Here is a 15,394-nt window from a genome sequence, read left to right as displayed (position 1 = left end):
GTTAACCAAATTACCCCGAAGAGAGATTTTTACTTTTTTCGGGTTTTTTTATTGGGACTATTTTTCCCCTTAGTTTTCCCCATGTGATAAAAAATTTGGGGTGAGAAAAGTTGCCTAGCTTTTAAATTTGGGGGTTACTAAAAACTGTGGAAAATTTAAGGGGGAGTTTTAAAAAAAGTTTTTTTGTTCTTTTAAAAATAATTTTAATTTTTTAAATTTTCCTGGGGTTGCCATTATAATTGGCGGGGTTAACCATATTTTGGGTTTTGTTTTCTTGTTTGAGGCAAAAGGTTTTAAACTTTGTTTTTTTTTTGGGGGAATTTTCTCTCTTAAAAAAGAATATGAATTTTACTCAAACCCCTTTAAAACCCAAAAATTTTCAAGACCCTTTATTTAAACCCCAAAAGTTAGAAAAAACCCCAGGCATTTTGTTTTTTTGGAAGTTTTTATTATTCAGTTGTTTTTATTTTTTTTGTGTTAAAAAGAATGAAACACCTTTTAAAAATTTTACTATGAAAAAACCTCTTTCAAAAACTATATTTTTTAGACTAAAATTCTTTTGTTTTCATTTTGTTTTGGGACGCATGCTCCAAATTTTGTTGATTTAAATTTTTTGGGGGGAAAATTATGGGCCCATTTTGGTTTTCTTTTTTTCTTTTTCTTTAAAATGTTATATCCAGAAGTAATGCCCAAATTTTTGGGGTGATAATTCCCCGCCCAATTATTTCTGTGGTTTTAGCATACGGAGAAAATCTTTTATAAATTAAATTAACGGGGAAACCTGTTTTCGGGAAATTGCCCTTTCCCCAGTTTTAAATTTTACCGCCCCCCGATATATGAAAAAAAATTTTGTGTTTTTTAAAAAATTAACCCCTTTAAAAAAAACGGGAGAAAAAACAACAAGGAGACCCCTTTTTAAAATATAATAAATTTAAATTAAAAAATTTTGTTTTGATTTTCTTTTTTTTTAAGGTTTTTATTTAAAGGGGTGGCTTTTTAAAAAATTAAGAAAACCCCAAATCGGGATTGGAGATTTATTGAAAACAACCCCCTTGGGTTATTAAGGTGTAAAGATGACGGGGAGACAATGCGGGTCCTCGGTCAAATGGAAAAAACTTTTACAAAACCCGGGGCCCCACAAACTATGCCCAACAGTGAACCATACTATATGATGTGTACAGATAATTTGTCCCGAAAAAAAAACCTTTTTTTGATAAAAAGTTTCTGGGATAAATTTTAAATTATATTTTCTTTTCCCAAAGGGAATTTTTTTAAAAAAAGTGAAATAAAAGAAAAAAAATTTTTAAAAAATTAAATTCTCAAAAAGAATCACTAAAAAAAATTTTTTAAATCAGTGCATTCAAATTTTTCCCGTTTTTTGGAAAGGAAAGACAAAAGGTTTTGGGTTCATCTAGAGGGCCCGGGGCCAAGATTGGCCATTTCGTCTAAAATATCGTCTACGTTTTTCGTCCCCAAAATACATGGGGGAGGACCTACCCAAAAAAAGGTTTGAAACCTTTTTGCAAGGTGGCCCAAAAAGGTGAGGAAAGGGGAAGAATTTGGGGAAAAATTTTTAAAATTTATTTAAAAATGGAAAATACAAAAAAATATTTTATGTAAAGGGTGACCCCATGCAAAAACTTAAGGTTGTATTATAATAAATCTTCCCCCTGAAATTTTTAAACAAAAAATAAAGTGAAAGAAATTTAAAACCATAAATAAACTCGGGGAAAAAGGGTAAAAAAAAGAAATTTTCAGACTTTTTAAAATTGAAAATGCCCTTTTTGAACAAAAAATTTTAATTTTTAAAAAAAACACATTTTGGATGAGGGGAAGACCTAAAAATTTTCCCTTTAAATTTGGTGTACAAAAAATTTTCTGAAAAAAAATTTCCAGTCCCTTTGATTTTTAAAAATACACAGTGGAGTCCCCCCTAAATTTTTTGAAAGTTAAATTTGAAAAACTTTTCCATTTTTTAGTGTTGGGCCCTTTTTTGCCCTTTGTGTAATAAAACCATATCTCCTATATGTTGCCCCAAAAACGTATTGGCCCAAAGGGTTCCCACTTTGTGAAAAACCCCCGTTTAAATATTTTTTTGGCCCGGGACCGTACGCCCACGGGGGGAGGGTTTGGGGGGGGGGAAACCCCCAATTAATTTGGTCCATTTTCCCCAACCCTTAAATATTTTATCACAGCCTCTTTGATATTTAAATACAGCATTGACACAGGGCCCCTTTAACTTTGGGATTCGATTTCAGGTTTGTGGGCTCATCCCATTTCCCTTTTTTAAAATTGACTTATTTTAAATTTTCAAATTAAAAAATAGTTAAAATGGTTACTGGGGAATTTGGTAGGAAATTTTTTAAACCCAATTTTCTCAGCAATTTACTTATTGCCGGGGCCCCCTTGAAAATTTGGTTTTCCCCAGTATAAAAACTTTTGTGGCCCAAATACCGTGGGTCTTCTTTTTCAGGTATTTTCGCTTTTCCAAATTTTCCAAATTTTACCGACTTAAATTTAAATTTGTCGACGGGTAATGGTAAATCTTTTGGGAAAAATTTTCATAACATTTTCCCAAAGGAAAACTACTTATCAAAACCCCTCCTGATATTTGGCATACACCCATTAACTATTTGGGTTTTGTTTTTCAGGTCTGTAACTCATCCATTTTTTGTTTCCCCGGCTTATTTAAAAAAAAATTTGAAAATTTAAAATGGTAAATAAATGGGAAAAATTTTCCCGAAAAACATTTTTTCTCAACACAGTCTTTGTTTTTTTGGGCCCATTCAGAAATTAACAAAGTGATCCCATTACCGGGGGTTTTTCCTTTTCAGGCCCTGTTTGCCCTTCTTTTCCCACTTTTTTTTCCCCGATTTTAAATTTTTTTCCGACTTTAGGGGCGTGGTAAACCCATTTTTTTGTAAACATCATAGCCTAGATATTTGTTTTACAAATGCAACCCGACATTTTCTTTGACCCATTTTTTGGGTTTTTTGTTTTTAAATTTTTCCCCTTCAAAATGGGAAATGGACTGTTTAAAATTAAAAAGGAGGAAAAATTTTCCAAAATTTTAAAACAATTTTAAGTTTAAAAATTTTTTTGGGAAAATTTATTCAATTGACAAAATACGTATTTTTGAGATAAGTTTATAATTGAATGGCACTCAAAAAAAATGTTTTTTTTTAAGTATTTATTTTTCTCATTTAAATTCCTTTTTAATTTGCAATGTTTTTTCCCTTTTTGGTTTCCACCTTTCAAGTTTTTTTCCCCATTTTTCCAAAAGTTGATATTTTGTTAAAAAATATTTAAAAAGGCACATTTTTCGCTTAGAAATCCCTTGAATTCTTTCATTCGGGGCCATCCCCTTTCCCTTTTATAATCTGGTAAAAAGTTGAAACTATTAAAAAACTAAAAATTGGGGAACATTTGGATTAAAAAATATAGGGAAAAATCGGGGTCAAGTTTTGAATTTGGGTCATGGCCCGAGAGTTATGCCTTTTGTTTGATTTTTTTTAGTTTTGTTTTCCCATTATCTCCCAAACAGTTGAAACATATTCAACCCCCCAAAAATTTTACATTGAATATGCCATTGGAAATGTGCAGGCCCAGGGTTAAATTTTTGGAAAGGGGTTCGATAAATTGTTGACAGTTTTAATTGGCCCCTTTAAACTTTAAAAAAAAAATTTTAAAGGGCCCCTTTTTTCCCCCAACCATTTTTAAAAATTAAACGAAATTTTTGATGTATGAATATGTAATAGGAAATTTTGCGGGGTTAAATTTCCCAATTTTGTCAGCGTTCGTTTTTGTTTTTGGACAGACTTATTTTCCCTTTTTACTTTGAAAAAGGGAATTTTAAAGTTTCTGTTTCATTATCTTCCCCAAAAATTTTTTTGTCCCGAATTCAACCAAAATTTAACCACTTAGCACATCTAATAAAATAAGCTTTGCCAAAGGGTTTAAATTTGGGTTCTTTAAATTTTAAATGTTTAAAACCCAAAAAATTAAAAGCACTTGAATTTTTGGAAAAAATTTAAAATTTTTTCAGTTCCCGCACTGTTTTTTTTTTTGGAAAGGGTATAAACGTCTTTTCTCGGGTTAAAAAAACCAATTTTACCCATTTGTAAAACCCCTTTTTAAACCATTTAAAAATGGCCTTAAAACTTTTGTTTAAAAAGGGTTTTTGTTTTTTACCAATTGAAATAAAATTAAGGACTTTTGAATTTTTGGGAATGAAAAAAAATTTTATGCAAAGGGCCAAAATTTGGAATTTAAAAAAAAAATGTTTAAAAAATTTGAATTTTTGGGCTGATTGTTTTGGCGGGGGCTTTTTGTAGGTACGAAACTTTCTAGTTTTTTATTGTAGGGAAAAAAACTAACACAAAAAAACCGAAACGGGATTTTATTTTTGGGAGTAAAATTTTTAATTTCTTTTTTTATTTTTAATACAATAAAGTGTAGAACCGGGGTAGGTGAGTAACACATAAAAAAAATTGTTTTTGGGGGGGAAACAGATTTTTAAACAGAAAGTAAAAACCATGTGTTTGCAATCAGATCGCTTTCCCGGGTTTAAACGTTCCCAAAAAAGGGCTATTTATACCCAAAAAAAAAATTATTTGTTTTGGTTTTTTCAGTAAAAATGAACGGGTTTTTGCACTTAAATTTTAACAAATTAAGGGGAAAAATTTAACCCAATTGACAGTCTTTTGTATTGTTTTTCTGAATAGGGTTGTCAAAAAAAATTTTAAAATTTGTTTTAAATAGGAAACTGTGATTTTTAAACTATAAATGCAACAAAAATATATCTTTAACAAGAATGGTATGATAATAAAACATATTTTGAAGTATAGACAGCTTGTGTTTAAACGAAAGAATTACAAATTATAATATATTAATTAGTGAATTCAGAATTTATTTTGGGCCAATTGTTGAGCTATAAAAAATTACAAATAAAGGGAAAATTCAGATTTTAATTTTGGGCCCAAAATCTTTTGAGAACTATGCTTATTTATCAATATTTATTTTTAAAATTTTTCTAAATAGTGTTCGGAACCCCCCAATGATTTTATTAATCTGCTTCAAAAGTAAAAGTTTTTTGGAAACAAAGTCTATGAATTATAAAAAAAAACGGGTTTTGCCCTTTTTTATTTTTATTCATTTTTAAAAAGGAAGAAGGGGAAAGGTAAAACATTTTCCCCAAATTTTTTTTTATAAATTTAATTAAAAATTTTTCTAAAAAAGATGAATGAAAAAACTTTTTTAATTTAAATTTTAAATTTTTTAAAAAGTAATATTTTTTCGGAGAAAAAAATATTAGGTTTTGTCCAGTAAAGGGCTGTGTTCCCCTTCTGCAAATTTTAACCTTGATCATTACTTTTTGAAGTTGTTTGGTTTGTACCTTGTCTTCGTTTTGGGTCAAAAACCAATCTTTGGACAAGGACCCTTCCCCAAGGGGAAAAACCCCAAAACAAAACATTTTTTCAAAAAGGGAACCTTGACCTTAAATTTTTATGACAAATATCTAAAGTTTGCTTTGTTTTGCAGATTTTTGCTATAACTTTGTTGTTGTTGTTTTTTTTTTTTATGGTTCAAAAAATTTTCCAAAATAATAAAAGAAAATTTTCTTTTTGGGGTAATGTGAAAAAAATCAATACTTCCCCTTCCTTTAAAACAATTGGTTTTTTTCTTATTTTTTTTTTATTTTTGGGGGGGCAAAATTTTTCCCCATTATTTAAACTTTTTTTAGAAAACCCGGGCATAAAACCCAATTTTTTGCCTTTTTACATTTTAAAAATAGGTTTTTAAAATTTGGGGAGGGGAAATTAAAAAAACCCGGGTTTCCCTTTTTTCTTTTTTTTTTTTGTTTTTTTTTTGGGGGTTTTTTTCTAAAAAGTAAAAATATATCAAAATAATATTTTGATAATTTAAAAATTTTTAACCCCCTTGAAAAATTTAAAGAAAAAGGGGAAAAACTGATTTGAAAAACCTTTTTATTTAAATTTTAATTTCAACTTTTATTAAATAATTAATTTTTTAAAAATAATCGAAAAAGCATATGAGAAAAGTATCAGTTTAAAAAAGAGGAACAATGTAATGAGTAATCGTTTATTCACAATCAAACATCATATCTGAAATAAGCTGTATAGCAGTATTGTCAAGAAACTTTATCATTATAATATTAGCAAGTAAAGATTCTTGGTTCATCATGGACTAAACAGATAAATGAAGAAAACAATAAAAGTAAAGAATAAGCAAACAAATGTGAATCTTAAGCATAAATTTGTTTTCTGATGTTCAGCCTAAACTAAACTTGGATTCGTTTTTATGTTCTTGTTCGAAATTTGACGGAAAAGGCCAAAATGAAGGAAAAGTTTGTTTTGAAAATGTATGTTTTAATCTGTAAAATAAGACTTTACAGACTTTCTAAAGATATAGCATATTTTACAGATTTTCTAAAGATATAACAATCATATTAAACTATTTAATGAAAAATAACTTTATATGCAATAAAATGCGAAAGCCTGAAAGCTGTAGCACTCTTAGATAACATGTATGACTTTAATTGAAATCACAGAAAAGTCAATGAAAAATATAAGTCAAAGTCTTACAAGTTTGAGAAAAAATAAAAATCTTTAGTTAGCAGGGCGCTGCCAATTTTAAAGATCTTTGACTGGTTCTATCTTGGAGCTACTTTAAGATTACAGGTGGCTTTTGCAAAACATTTAACAAAGCGTCTACACAATTCAGACTGTTACTAGCAGAGGCCACAGTCTTGTATCTTGAATTACACTACCAAAAGAAGTATGATGAATACATTATTTCAATTCAACCTACGCTAATAATAAGCATGTAAACAAATAGTAATTTAATGCTAGGAGTTGTTGACAATTTTCACCCCGATATATTAACCCTTTACCTCATACAGACGTGTTTTGACGGCTTTTCATCCACCACCTTTTTGAGGCCTCAAACAGTAACAAAATTTATCATATTTAGGTCGCAAACACTGTTTGTCGTTTGAGAAATGTTGATTAAAATATGATCACTTTTTCGGCGCCGCCCCTATCAAAAAGGTACATCAAGGGGTTGCCAGAAGGGGGATGTGTCCCCTTCTGTTCAGGGGTTTGAAGGGGGCGACTCCCCCCTCATCGCCAAGAAAATTTTGGACATGTGACAGGCTAAAAATGACCTCATCTCGATCGTAAGATAACGTGTAACCAACGCTTTAAAGCCTTTTACTCCATCTAAATCCATTGAAAAGTTGCAGCACTTTGAATCAGATTTGATAAAAAGAAAAACAATGCAAATTTTTTTGTGATTTTTGGCAATTTTGAGACGTCCTTTTCCGTTACCATTCTAACAGGAAATTTAAGATTGAGTTACAAAGGCCATGGTCCAGTCAACATTTGTGCCAAGTTTCATCAGTATTGAAGCATTTTTCATAGTTTCGTAGCAGTTTAAAATTGTAACAGTGGGCTTTTCAATGAAAACGGCCTTTTTTCACAATATGCTCATGAGATAAAGAGTTCAGTAAAATTCCACCTAAAATAAGGTAATTCATAGATATAACAGCTAACAATACATTATTTATGTACTTTTTATAATGGTTGTAGAATTTGAGAGTACAAATGCGAACACCTGACATTAAGTTGGCATATGAAATTAAAAATGTTTGTTAGACAGATTTTAAATTATAATTGAACCAAAACAAACTATATTTTCCTGAGTATGTTAAATATATACATTCGTTTCATATTATCGAAGATTACACTCCCTGTTTCTGTATAAATCTGAAACATAGGTAGAACTTCTTTAAATCCGTGTAAAATCATTCCGATTGGGACACTTCTCTGATTTTATTGAACGAGTTGAATTAAATCATTATGCGAGCCTCTGGCGAGGATGATATTATTTTATACAACAAGTTCAATAAATGCAGTAATGAACCTACACAAATAAAATTTTCTATTTATCTCATACCCCAAACAAAAAATGCAAAAGAGACATTTTTAGCTCGACTTTTTATTTTTTATTTTTATTTAATAAAAAAGTAGAGGTATTGTTACTGACATGTTGGCGTTGCCGTCCACTAACTTGTACTTTGATCACTACTTTTTAAGTTCATGGTGTATTGTCTTCATTCTTGGCCAAAACAACCCTTTAGGATAGCCCTTTAAGTAAACCAGGCAGACCTTGACCTTCACTCATAAATGACCTTGACTTTGAAGGTAAATTATTTAAATTTTCACATTTTTGCTGTAACTGACTGTTACTTTGTTATTATTGAATTGATTGACTTCATATTATAACAGAACATTCTTTAGGATGTGAACATAATGTTTATCAACTGAAATTTAGCTTGACTATTTTATGACCTTGACCTTGAAGGTTTAATTTTTGAATTTTCACTGATTTTTGCATTAATTGACATATATATATTTGCGCACGCACTATGGTACTTTTCGCAAGAAGCTCTTCGCTCTCAAATGTATGCTAAGTCAGATATCAGTCATTGAAGTTGGATTCATGCTTTCAATTTATCATGTTTAATGTTATTTCAAAATGAAATGTGATAGAAAATGTTATTACATTTCAATCAGTTTGATAAACACAAGCAGTATATGATTATTGAAAACTTAATTCTTCAAATTTTTCTTTTTTTTTATCCCATTTTATTGATTAACCAGTAACCCAGAAATGAGCTTACATATATGGAAATTTGCTGCATTGTTTCTTGCCCTTTGTTGAAGAGAAAGTAGGTAGCATTTTAATGCTTGTTGAGGTTTGTTTTCTTGTTCCATACATTGTCCTAAAATATTTAAAGCTGTGTCCCTATGTCCAAGGTCTTCATTAGTGATTATGGTTCTTATAAGTTTACCAAGTGCTTCTTGTTGATCTTGATGCCTTTGTAGATGACTGTAGATCTTGTATTGTAGGAAGTGTAGGAAAGGTAGAGAATCAACTACAGCCCAGTCCATCCAACAGTCTTTATTCCGATGTCTCTGTATCATGTCATCTTGTGTAGATCTGAACATTTCATATTGTAGTTCTTGAGGAACACAGTTGATCTCTTTTTGTATAAATGTGACACAAAATGCAGTTATATGCTTGATACAGTCCTCACTTTGTTCACCACATACCCTCTTGAATTCTGCTGTTACTGTATAGACTTTTTTCAAGCAGCTACACATAGGTAAAACAGGATTAGAGTAATATTGCTGTTCAGTGTGTCTCACAATTAGTTCAGCTTTCTCTATATCTCCTGTACTGTAGAACACTGAAGCCAATTTAAGTCTGCTAGATGAAATATCTGAGTTTAAACCAGCTGATAGCAAGACCAATGCTTCAGGTGACAATTGATTATTTACACCAATGCTAGATGATGCTAGGATAGATCCATATGTAGTAAAAAGAAAAGATGATAAAAACTTGAATGCAGCATGATGTAATATTTTACCATTATCACTGAAGGTCATTAGTTTACCTACAAATTGCTTTATTATTCCAAGGTTTTGATTGTGTATTTTTTTTAAAATAAAGCCATGGCATACACTTGTTCGACGTGCAATGTTTATATATCCATTAGTCAAAACATGTTCATATATTTTAAGAGAGGAAATAAAATAGTAAACTCCATGTGGTATCATGTTCAGTTTAACTTGAAGTCTCTGACTAAAATCATCAATATCAATGCTAAGTAACCCTTGTCCATCATCCTGTATAAGTTCACAAATATTTCGTGAAAGTTCATGTTTTGTCTCAGCTGTGAATTGCCCTGCCATTACATTATTTTCCGGTATAATGAAATGTGAACAGCATTCATTCTGTACACAACTGTGTAATTCCAATAAGCAGTATGTTAAACATGTATATAAATTGTTATCTTTCCATACACTTGTCTCTGTGTTTTGTATACAATGTAAAAGAACTGTTTTACACATGAAACTTGATATATTGATTTCTTTTTGAGGATTTAGGAAGGATTTAAGAATCATTTTCAATAACACATAACACCTTATTTCTGTTATATTTAGATTAACCATTAGACACCTTTCTGGCAGAGATGTAGATATTCTCCATTCCAGTTCAGGATATTCACTAACCTTACTTCCAGTTGGAACAACAAAACACCCAGTACTGGCTGCATATCTTCTCATCTCTTGCGTGGGCCATCTGCTAATACCTTGTCTCTGTAACCAACCTGATGCTGATTGAGGCCATGTTTTACAGGGAAGAGCTATAACTATGTCTCTATCAGTTGATCCATGTTGTCCTTCTAGAGCAATAGATGGTCCATGCTGTTGTGAATCCCCATCAAGTAAAATATTTATCATTGTGTTTTTTAACAAAATTCTTCCTTTTCTGTCAATAATATGGTCTTCATCAAGAATGACAGTAACAGGGAGAGGTTCATCAGTTCGAAGCAGTTGTAAGAAACAATACCCGGGGGTTGTGTTCTCATCGTGTATCATGAGATAGTTTTTCTTGTCATGTTCCCACTCCGACCAGTCTTCTATTATATTGTAATCATGCATACAAAATAGTATATCTAGGTCTGAACCAAGCCCTCTTGTAGTTGTACCTTCACTCTGACTCCCTAGGTTATATTCAATAATATTTGTACCAGTAAACTTGTGCATCATATTACTAATAGTCTCTTGCAGCATGTAATTTCTTCTCCTTCTCATCACCATTCTTTCATTGACACAAATGTCATCTAAAACCTCTGATAACTTCAATGATAGGTTTTCTCTGTAGTCAGGTTCTTGAAACATTCTGTAAATGTTAGTAAAAGGAAAATGTTTTTTTCAGTCACCTGCCAAAACAATTTTGTCACATACTTTTATTTCTAAATCTTTTGTCATATAACAGAGCAGAACAGGAGAGTCACTCGTGACATTATGAAACATAAAATAAATAAGTTGGGGTAGATATAAATTGATTAAAAATATTAATTTTTTTCTATATCTTTTAACTATCTACAATATTTTTGTCAAAAGGTATTCTGATAAACCATATATATCCAGGATTTCTTTTACATTTGACACCCAGTGCTTTTTATCTTTATAACAATCAGATAAACTTATTCCTTAAAATTAAAATGTCAGTTTTTATCGATTTGGCATCAAAATTTAATTATTCGTACGTATTTATCTATATACAATGGGTTAAGGCCGAGTTCGCCGTATATACTGACATTCAATGCTTGTATGTGCTCTAACATTTAAAATTCTTTTACAAAATTTAAAGTGAATACGTTCATTATCTTTTGATTTGCTGTAACCCTATATTATATGATTGAGCCTATAAAAGAATCAAATAATTGACATTATGATTTCGGTTTTAAATCCATGTCTTTACAATTTGTCAATTATTTGTTCATTGCTTTTAAAGCTTTAACAGTTTAATGTTTATTATTAAGAGAATAATTGCCTGTATAGCTAAATATTGTACTAAAGTAGATAAAATGTTAGATACTACTTCTATTGTCTGACCGTAATAAGTCCATTTTTCATTGATAATAATACGCCGTCTTTTTCTAAAGACAACAATTTTAGTTTTAATGGTATTAACCTCTAATTCCCATTTAAAGCAATATGTGTACAAAAGATCTAACCTTTTTTGTAAATCTCGGGAGTTTTACCTACAATGGCCACATTTTCAGCAAAAAGCAAATAAAATCAAAACAATATCACCAATCAATAATCCTGAGTTTAAGTTATATTGTAAACAGAATTCAAGGGGAGAACATAAATGGCGGAGTTACCTCCCCTTACAGAAGCCTACAGCATACTTGAAAAAATCTGCAAAGGTGTTACAAGATCTTATTCATGAATTTACTTTGTCATACATATTTTTAATGATTCATAATATTTTTCCTTGTATACTACATTTATACAGTTTCATCCATAATGAATTTCTATGAATACTATCAAAACATGATTTATAAAACATTTACACAGTTTCGTCCATAATAAATTTCTACAAATACTATCAAAACAAGATTTATACCACATTTATACAGTTCTATCCATAATGAATTTCTACAAATACTATCAAAACAAGATTTAAACCACATTTATACAGTTTCATCCATAATGAATTCGTACAAATACTATCAACACAAGATTTATACCACATTTATACAGTTTCATCCATAATGAATTTCTACAAATACTATCAAAACAAGATTTATACCACATTTATACAGTTTCATCCATAATGAATTTCTACAAATACTATCAAAACAAGATTTATACCACATTTATACAGTTTCATCCATAATGAATTTCTACAAATACTATCAAAACAAGATTTATACCACATTTATACAGTTTCATCCATAATGAATTCCTACAAATACTATCAAAATAAGATTTCTACCACATTTATACAGTTTTATCCATAATGAATTTCTAACAATACTATCAAAACAAGATTTATAACACAGTTATGCAGTTTCATCCATGATAATGAATTTCTACAAATACTATCAAAACAAGATTTATACCACATTTATACAGTTTCATCCATAATGAATTCGTACAAATACTATCAACACAAGATTTATACCACATTTATACAGTTTCATCCAAAATGAATTTCTACAAATACTATCAAAACAAGATTCATACCACATTTATACAGTTTCATCCATAATGAATTTCTACAAATACTATCAAAACAAGATTTATACCACATTTATACAGTTTTATCCATAATGAATTACTACAAATACTATCAAAACAAGATTTATACCACATTTATACAGTTTTATCCATAATGAATTACTACAAATACTATCAACACAAGATTTATACCACATTTATACAGTTTTATCCATAATGAATATCTACTAATACTATCAAAACAAGATTTATACCACATTTATACAGTTTTATCCATACTGAATTTCTACAAATACTATCAACACAAGATTTATACCACATTTATACAGTTTTATCCATAATGAATTACTACAAATACTATCAAAACAAGATTTATACCACATTTATACAGTTTTATCCATGATAATGAATTTCTACAAATACTATCAAAACAAGATTTATACCACATTTATACAGTTTTATCCATAATGAATTACTACAAATACTATCAAAACAAGATTTATACCACATTTATACAGTTTTATCCATAATGAATTACTACAAATACTATCAAAACAAGATTTATACCACATTTATACAGTTTTATCCATAATGAATATCTACTAATACTATCAAAACAATATTTCAAATCAATAAACCCTACCTATAAACGTTTATTATCATTTAAATATTGTTGTATTACAGAATGTAGAATGAAAATTGCATCAACGGTTGATATCCCCTTTCTAATCAGAAATAGGTTCTTCATAGGTAAAATCATCAAAAATCATTACATTTATTATTGTTGGAACTGAATTTATTATGAGATAAATGTTCAAAAAACAATTCAAACTTCTCAAGAGTAATATCTTTAGAAACATTAGCCGTTTTCCTAAAATGTCGCTAAAACTGTTTGGGTTTACAAAATCTAAAGCGTTCAATTTCAAAATATCTATTCTTTTTCTTTCGGATTATATTTTTATATTCTTTCTTACATTGACACAAATATTTCTTACTTGCTGAAGTTTTACATATATAAAACGAGTTAAAGGCATATTAAAGAATATTGGCTGATCTACAAAGATCAATCAATTTTACACAGTAACTATTACTATAAGGAACTGTTAAATTGACAACATAGGACAATAATATGCATTAAAGGTCACCGGTATGCAAATCTAAACAAAACTTACAGTGTGGTTTATGAGTTATAGACATTTTTTTTAACTAAAATTTCGCTATCAGAAGGACTCTTTTTTCAGAAATGAGGGCACTCTTAATAATTTATTATATCATCATTATGAAAAATGGTTTCCTATTGCTCATTGTTAAGAAACAAATAATAACAATTAGGTAACAAATCAGACGAGCAAAATGATTCTTTCTAACCAAAATGTTTTTAATATGTATAAATTTGTTATCCTACCCCATCCACTTTTAACACTCATTTGACCATTTCCCTACGTAAAAAGCCTTATTTAAGATATCTCTAAAATTTACGATAATGAGGGGCTGTTTTCAAAGTTGGCCCAATTCTTTAAAAAAGTATATTTGTTGGTCTAGCAAAATATAAAAAAAAATTACCGCATAGTTTTTATTTTATTAAAATTTGAAAATATTTGGTATCATATTTGCTATTACATTTGGCATTATTTACCAACTAAATACAACACTAATTATAAGATTGAAGTCTCCAAAAGGGATCTAAGAGGTACATAAATAATGTTTAAAAGAAAAAAAGAGAAAGAAAAAAAGTTGTCCCTAGTGGGGTTTTAACCCACGCCCCTAAGTTTTCATGCAGTTGACAGTGTTTCTAGCCTATCTGAATACTCTTCAAAGTGGAGGTAGAGTGCATTAGAGTACACAATTCATTAAAAGAAATAAGTTTATTTCATTTACTTTTTTGAGATTGATTAAAGTTAGACACCAACATTCTAACAAAAATATTCCAGGACACACTTTCTTACATAATTCATTCTATACAAATGAGAAATTGTGTATTAAGAATAAAGTTTTAAACTTACTTTGATTTACTTTAATATAATTTTTCACGATGTTTAATTACCATGGTAACATAGACTATTAATTTATCATGATATTTAACATGGTGACATAGACAATTAATCTATCATGATATTTAATATTATGACATAGACAATTTATTTATTATGACGTTTACCACGGCAACATAGACAATTGATTAATCATGATGTTTACTTATCATTGTAACATAAACAATCAGTTTATCATGATGTTTTCCATGGTAACATGGACAACTAATTTATCATGATGTTTACCATGGTAACATTAATTTATCATGGGGTTTACCATGGCAACATAGACAATCAATAAGTCATGATATTTACCGTGGTAACATAGACAATTTATCATAATGTTTACCGTGGTAACATAGACAGTCAATTTATCATGTTTACATTATTAATTAAATGTGAAATTGTTTACATAAAATAAAGTTTTAAACTTACATTGAATATCGGATTTAATAATCCTCGTATTTCTTAAAAATAATCAAGAGAAAATAATTCTTTTCATTGACCAGATACGTGGAAACTTTGCATATTGTACTTCCTCTTTCTGTTTTGGATAAAAAATGTTAAGGGACATAACTTTCTTCTCCCTTTTTTATGAATGCTATTAAAGTTTTTAGCTCACCTGTCAGAAAGTGGCAATATGAGCTTTAGTGATATCGTGTTTTCTGTTGTCTGTCGCTCGTCAGTCCGTTCATGCGTTAACTTTTTTATTCAAATGACTTTTTCCTTCAATACCGC

At 29.6% G+C, this 15,394-nt stretch overlaps 1 protein-coding gene across 1 annotated transcript; it reads right to left on the bottom strand.

Moving 5' to 3' along the window:
• Positions 1-6,103: 6,103 nt before the first annotated feature.
• LOC132721231 (uncharacterized) lies at positions 6,104-15,180 on the bottom strand. The gene is made up of 2 exons (XM_060705499.1): positions 15,092-15,180; positions 6,104-10,773 (listed from the first exon to the last, which is right to left on the bottom strand). The coding sequence occupies exon 2, from the start codon at positions 10,770-10,772 to the stop codon at positions 8,670-8,672; it is 2,103 nt and encodes a 700-aa protein (XP_060561482.1). The 5' UTR covers position 10,773; positions 15,092-15,180; the 3' UTR covers positions 6,104-8,669.
• Between the last annotated feature and the right edge of the window lie 214 nt (positions 15,181-15,394).

Source organism: Ruditapes philippinarum, unplaced genomic scaffold, assembly GCF_026571515.1.
Source record: "Ruditapes philippinarum isolate M1 unplaced genomic scaffold, ASM2657151v2 ctg4200_1_1_1_1, whole genome shotgun sequence".
Taxonomy (NCBI): Eukaryota; Metazoa; Mollusca; class Bivalvia; order Venerida; family Veneridae; genus Ruditapes; species Ruditapes philippinarum.
The sequence above is the reverse complement of the archived record's forward strand: the minus strand, read 5'-3'. Positions and strand labels throughout refer to the sequence as shown.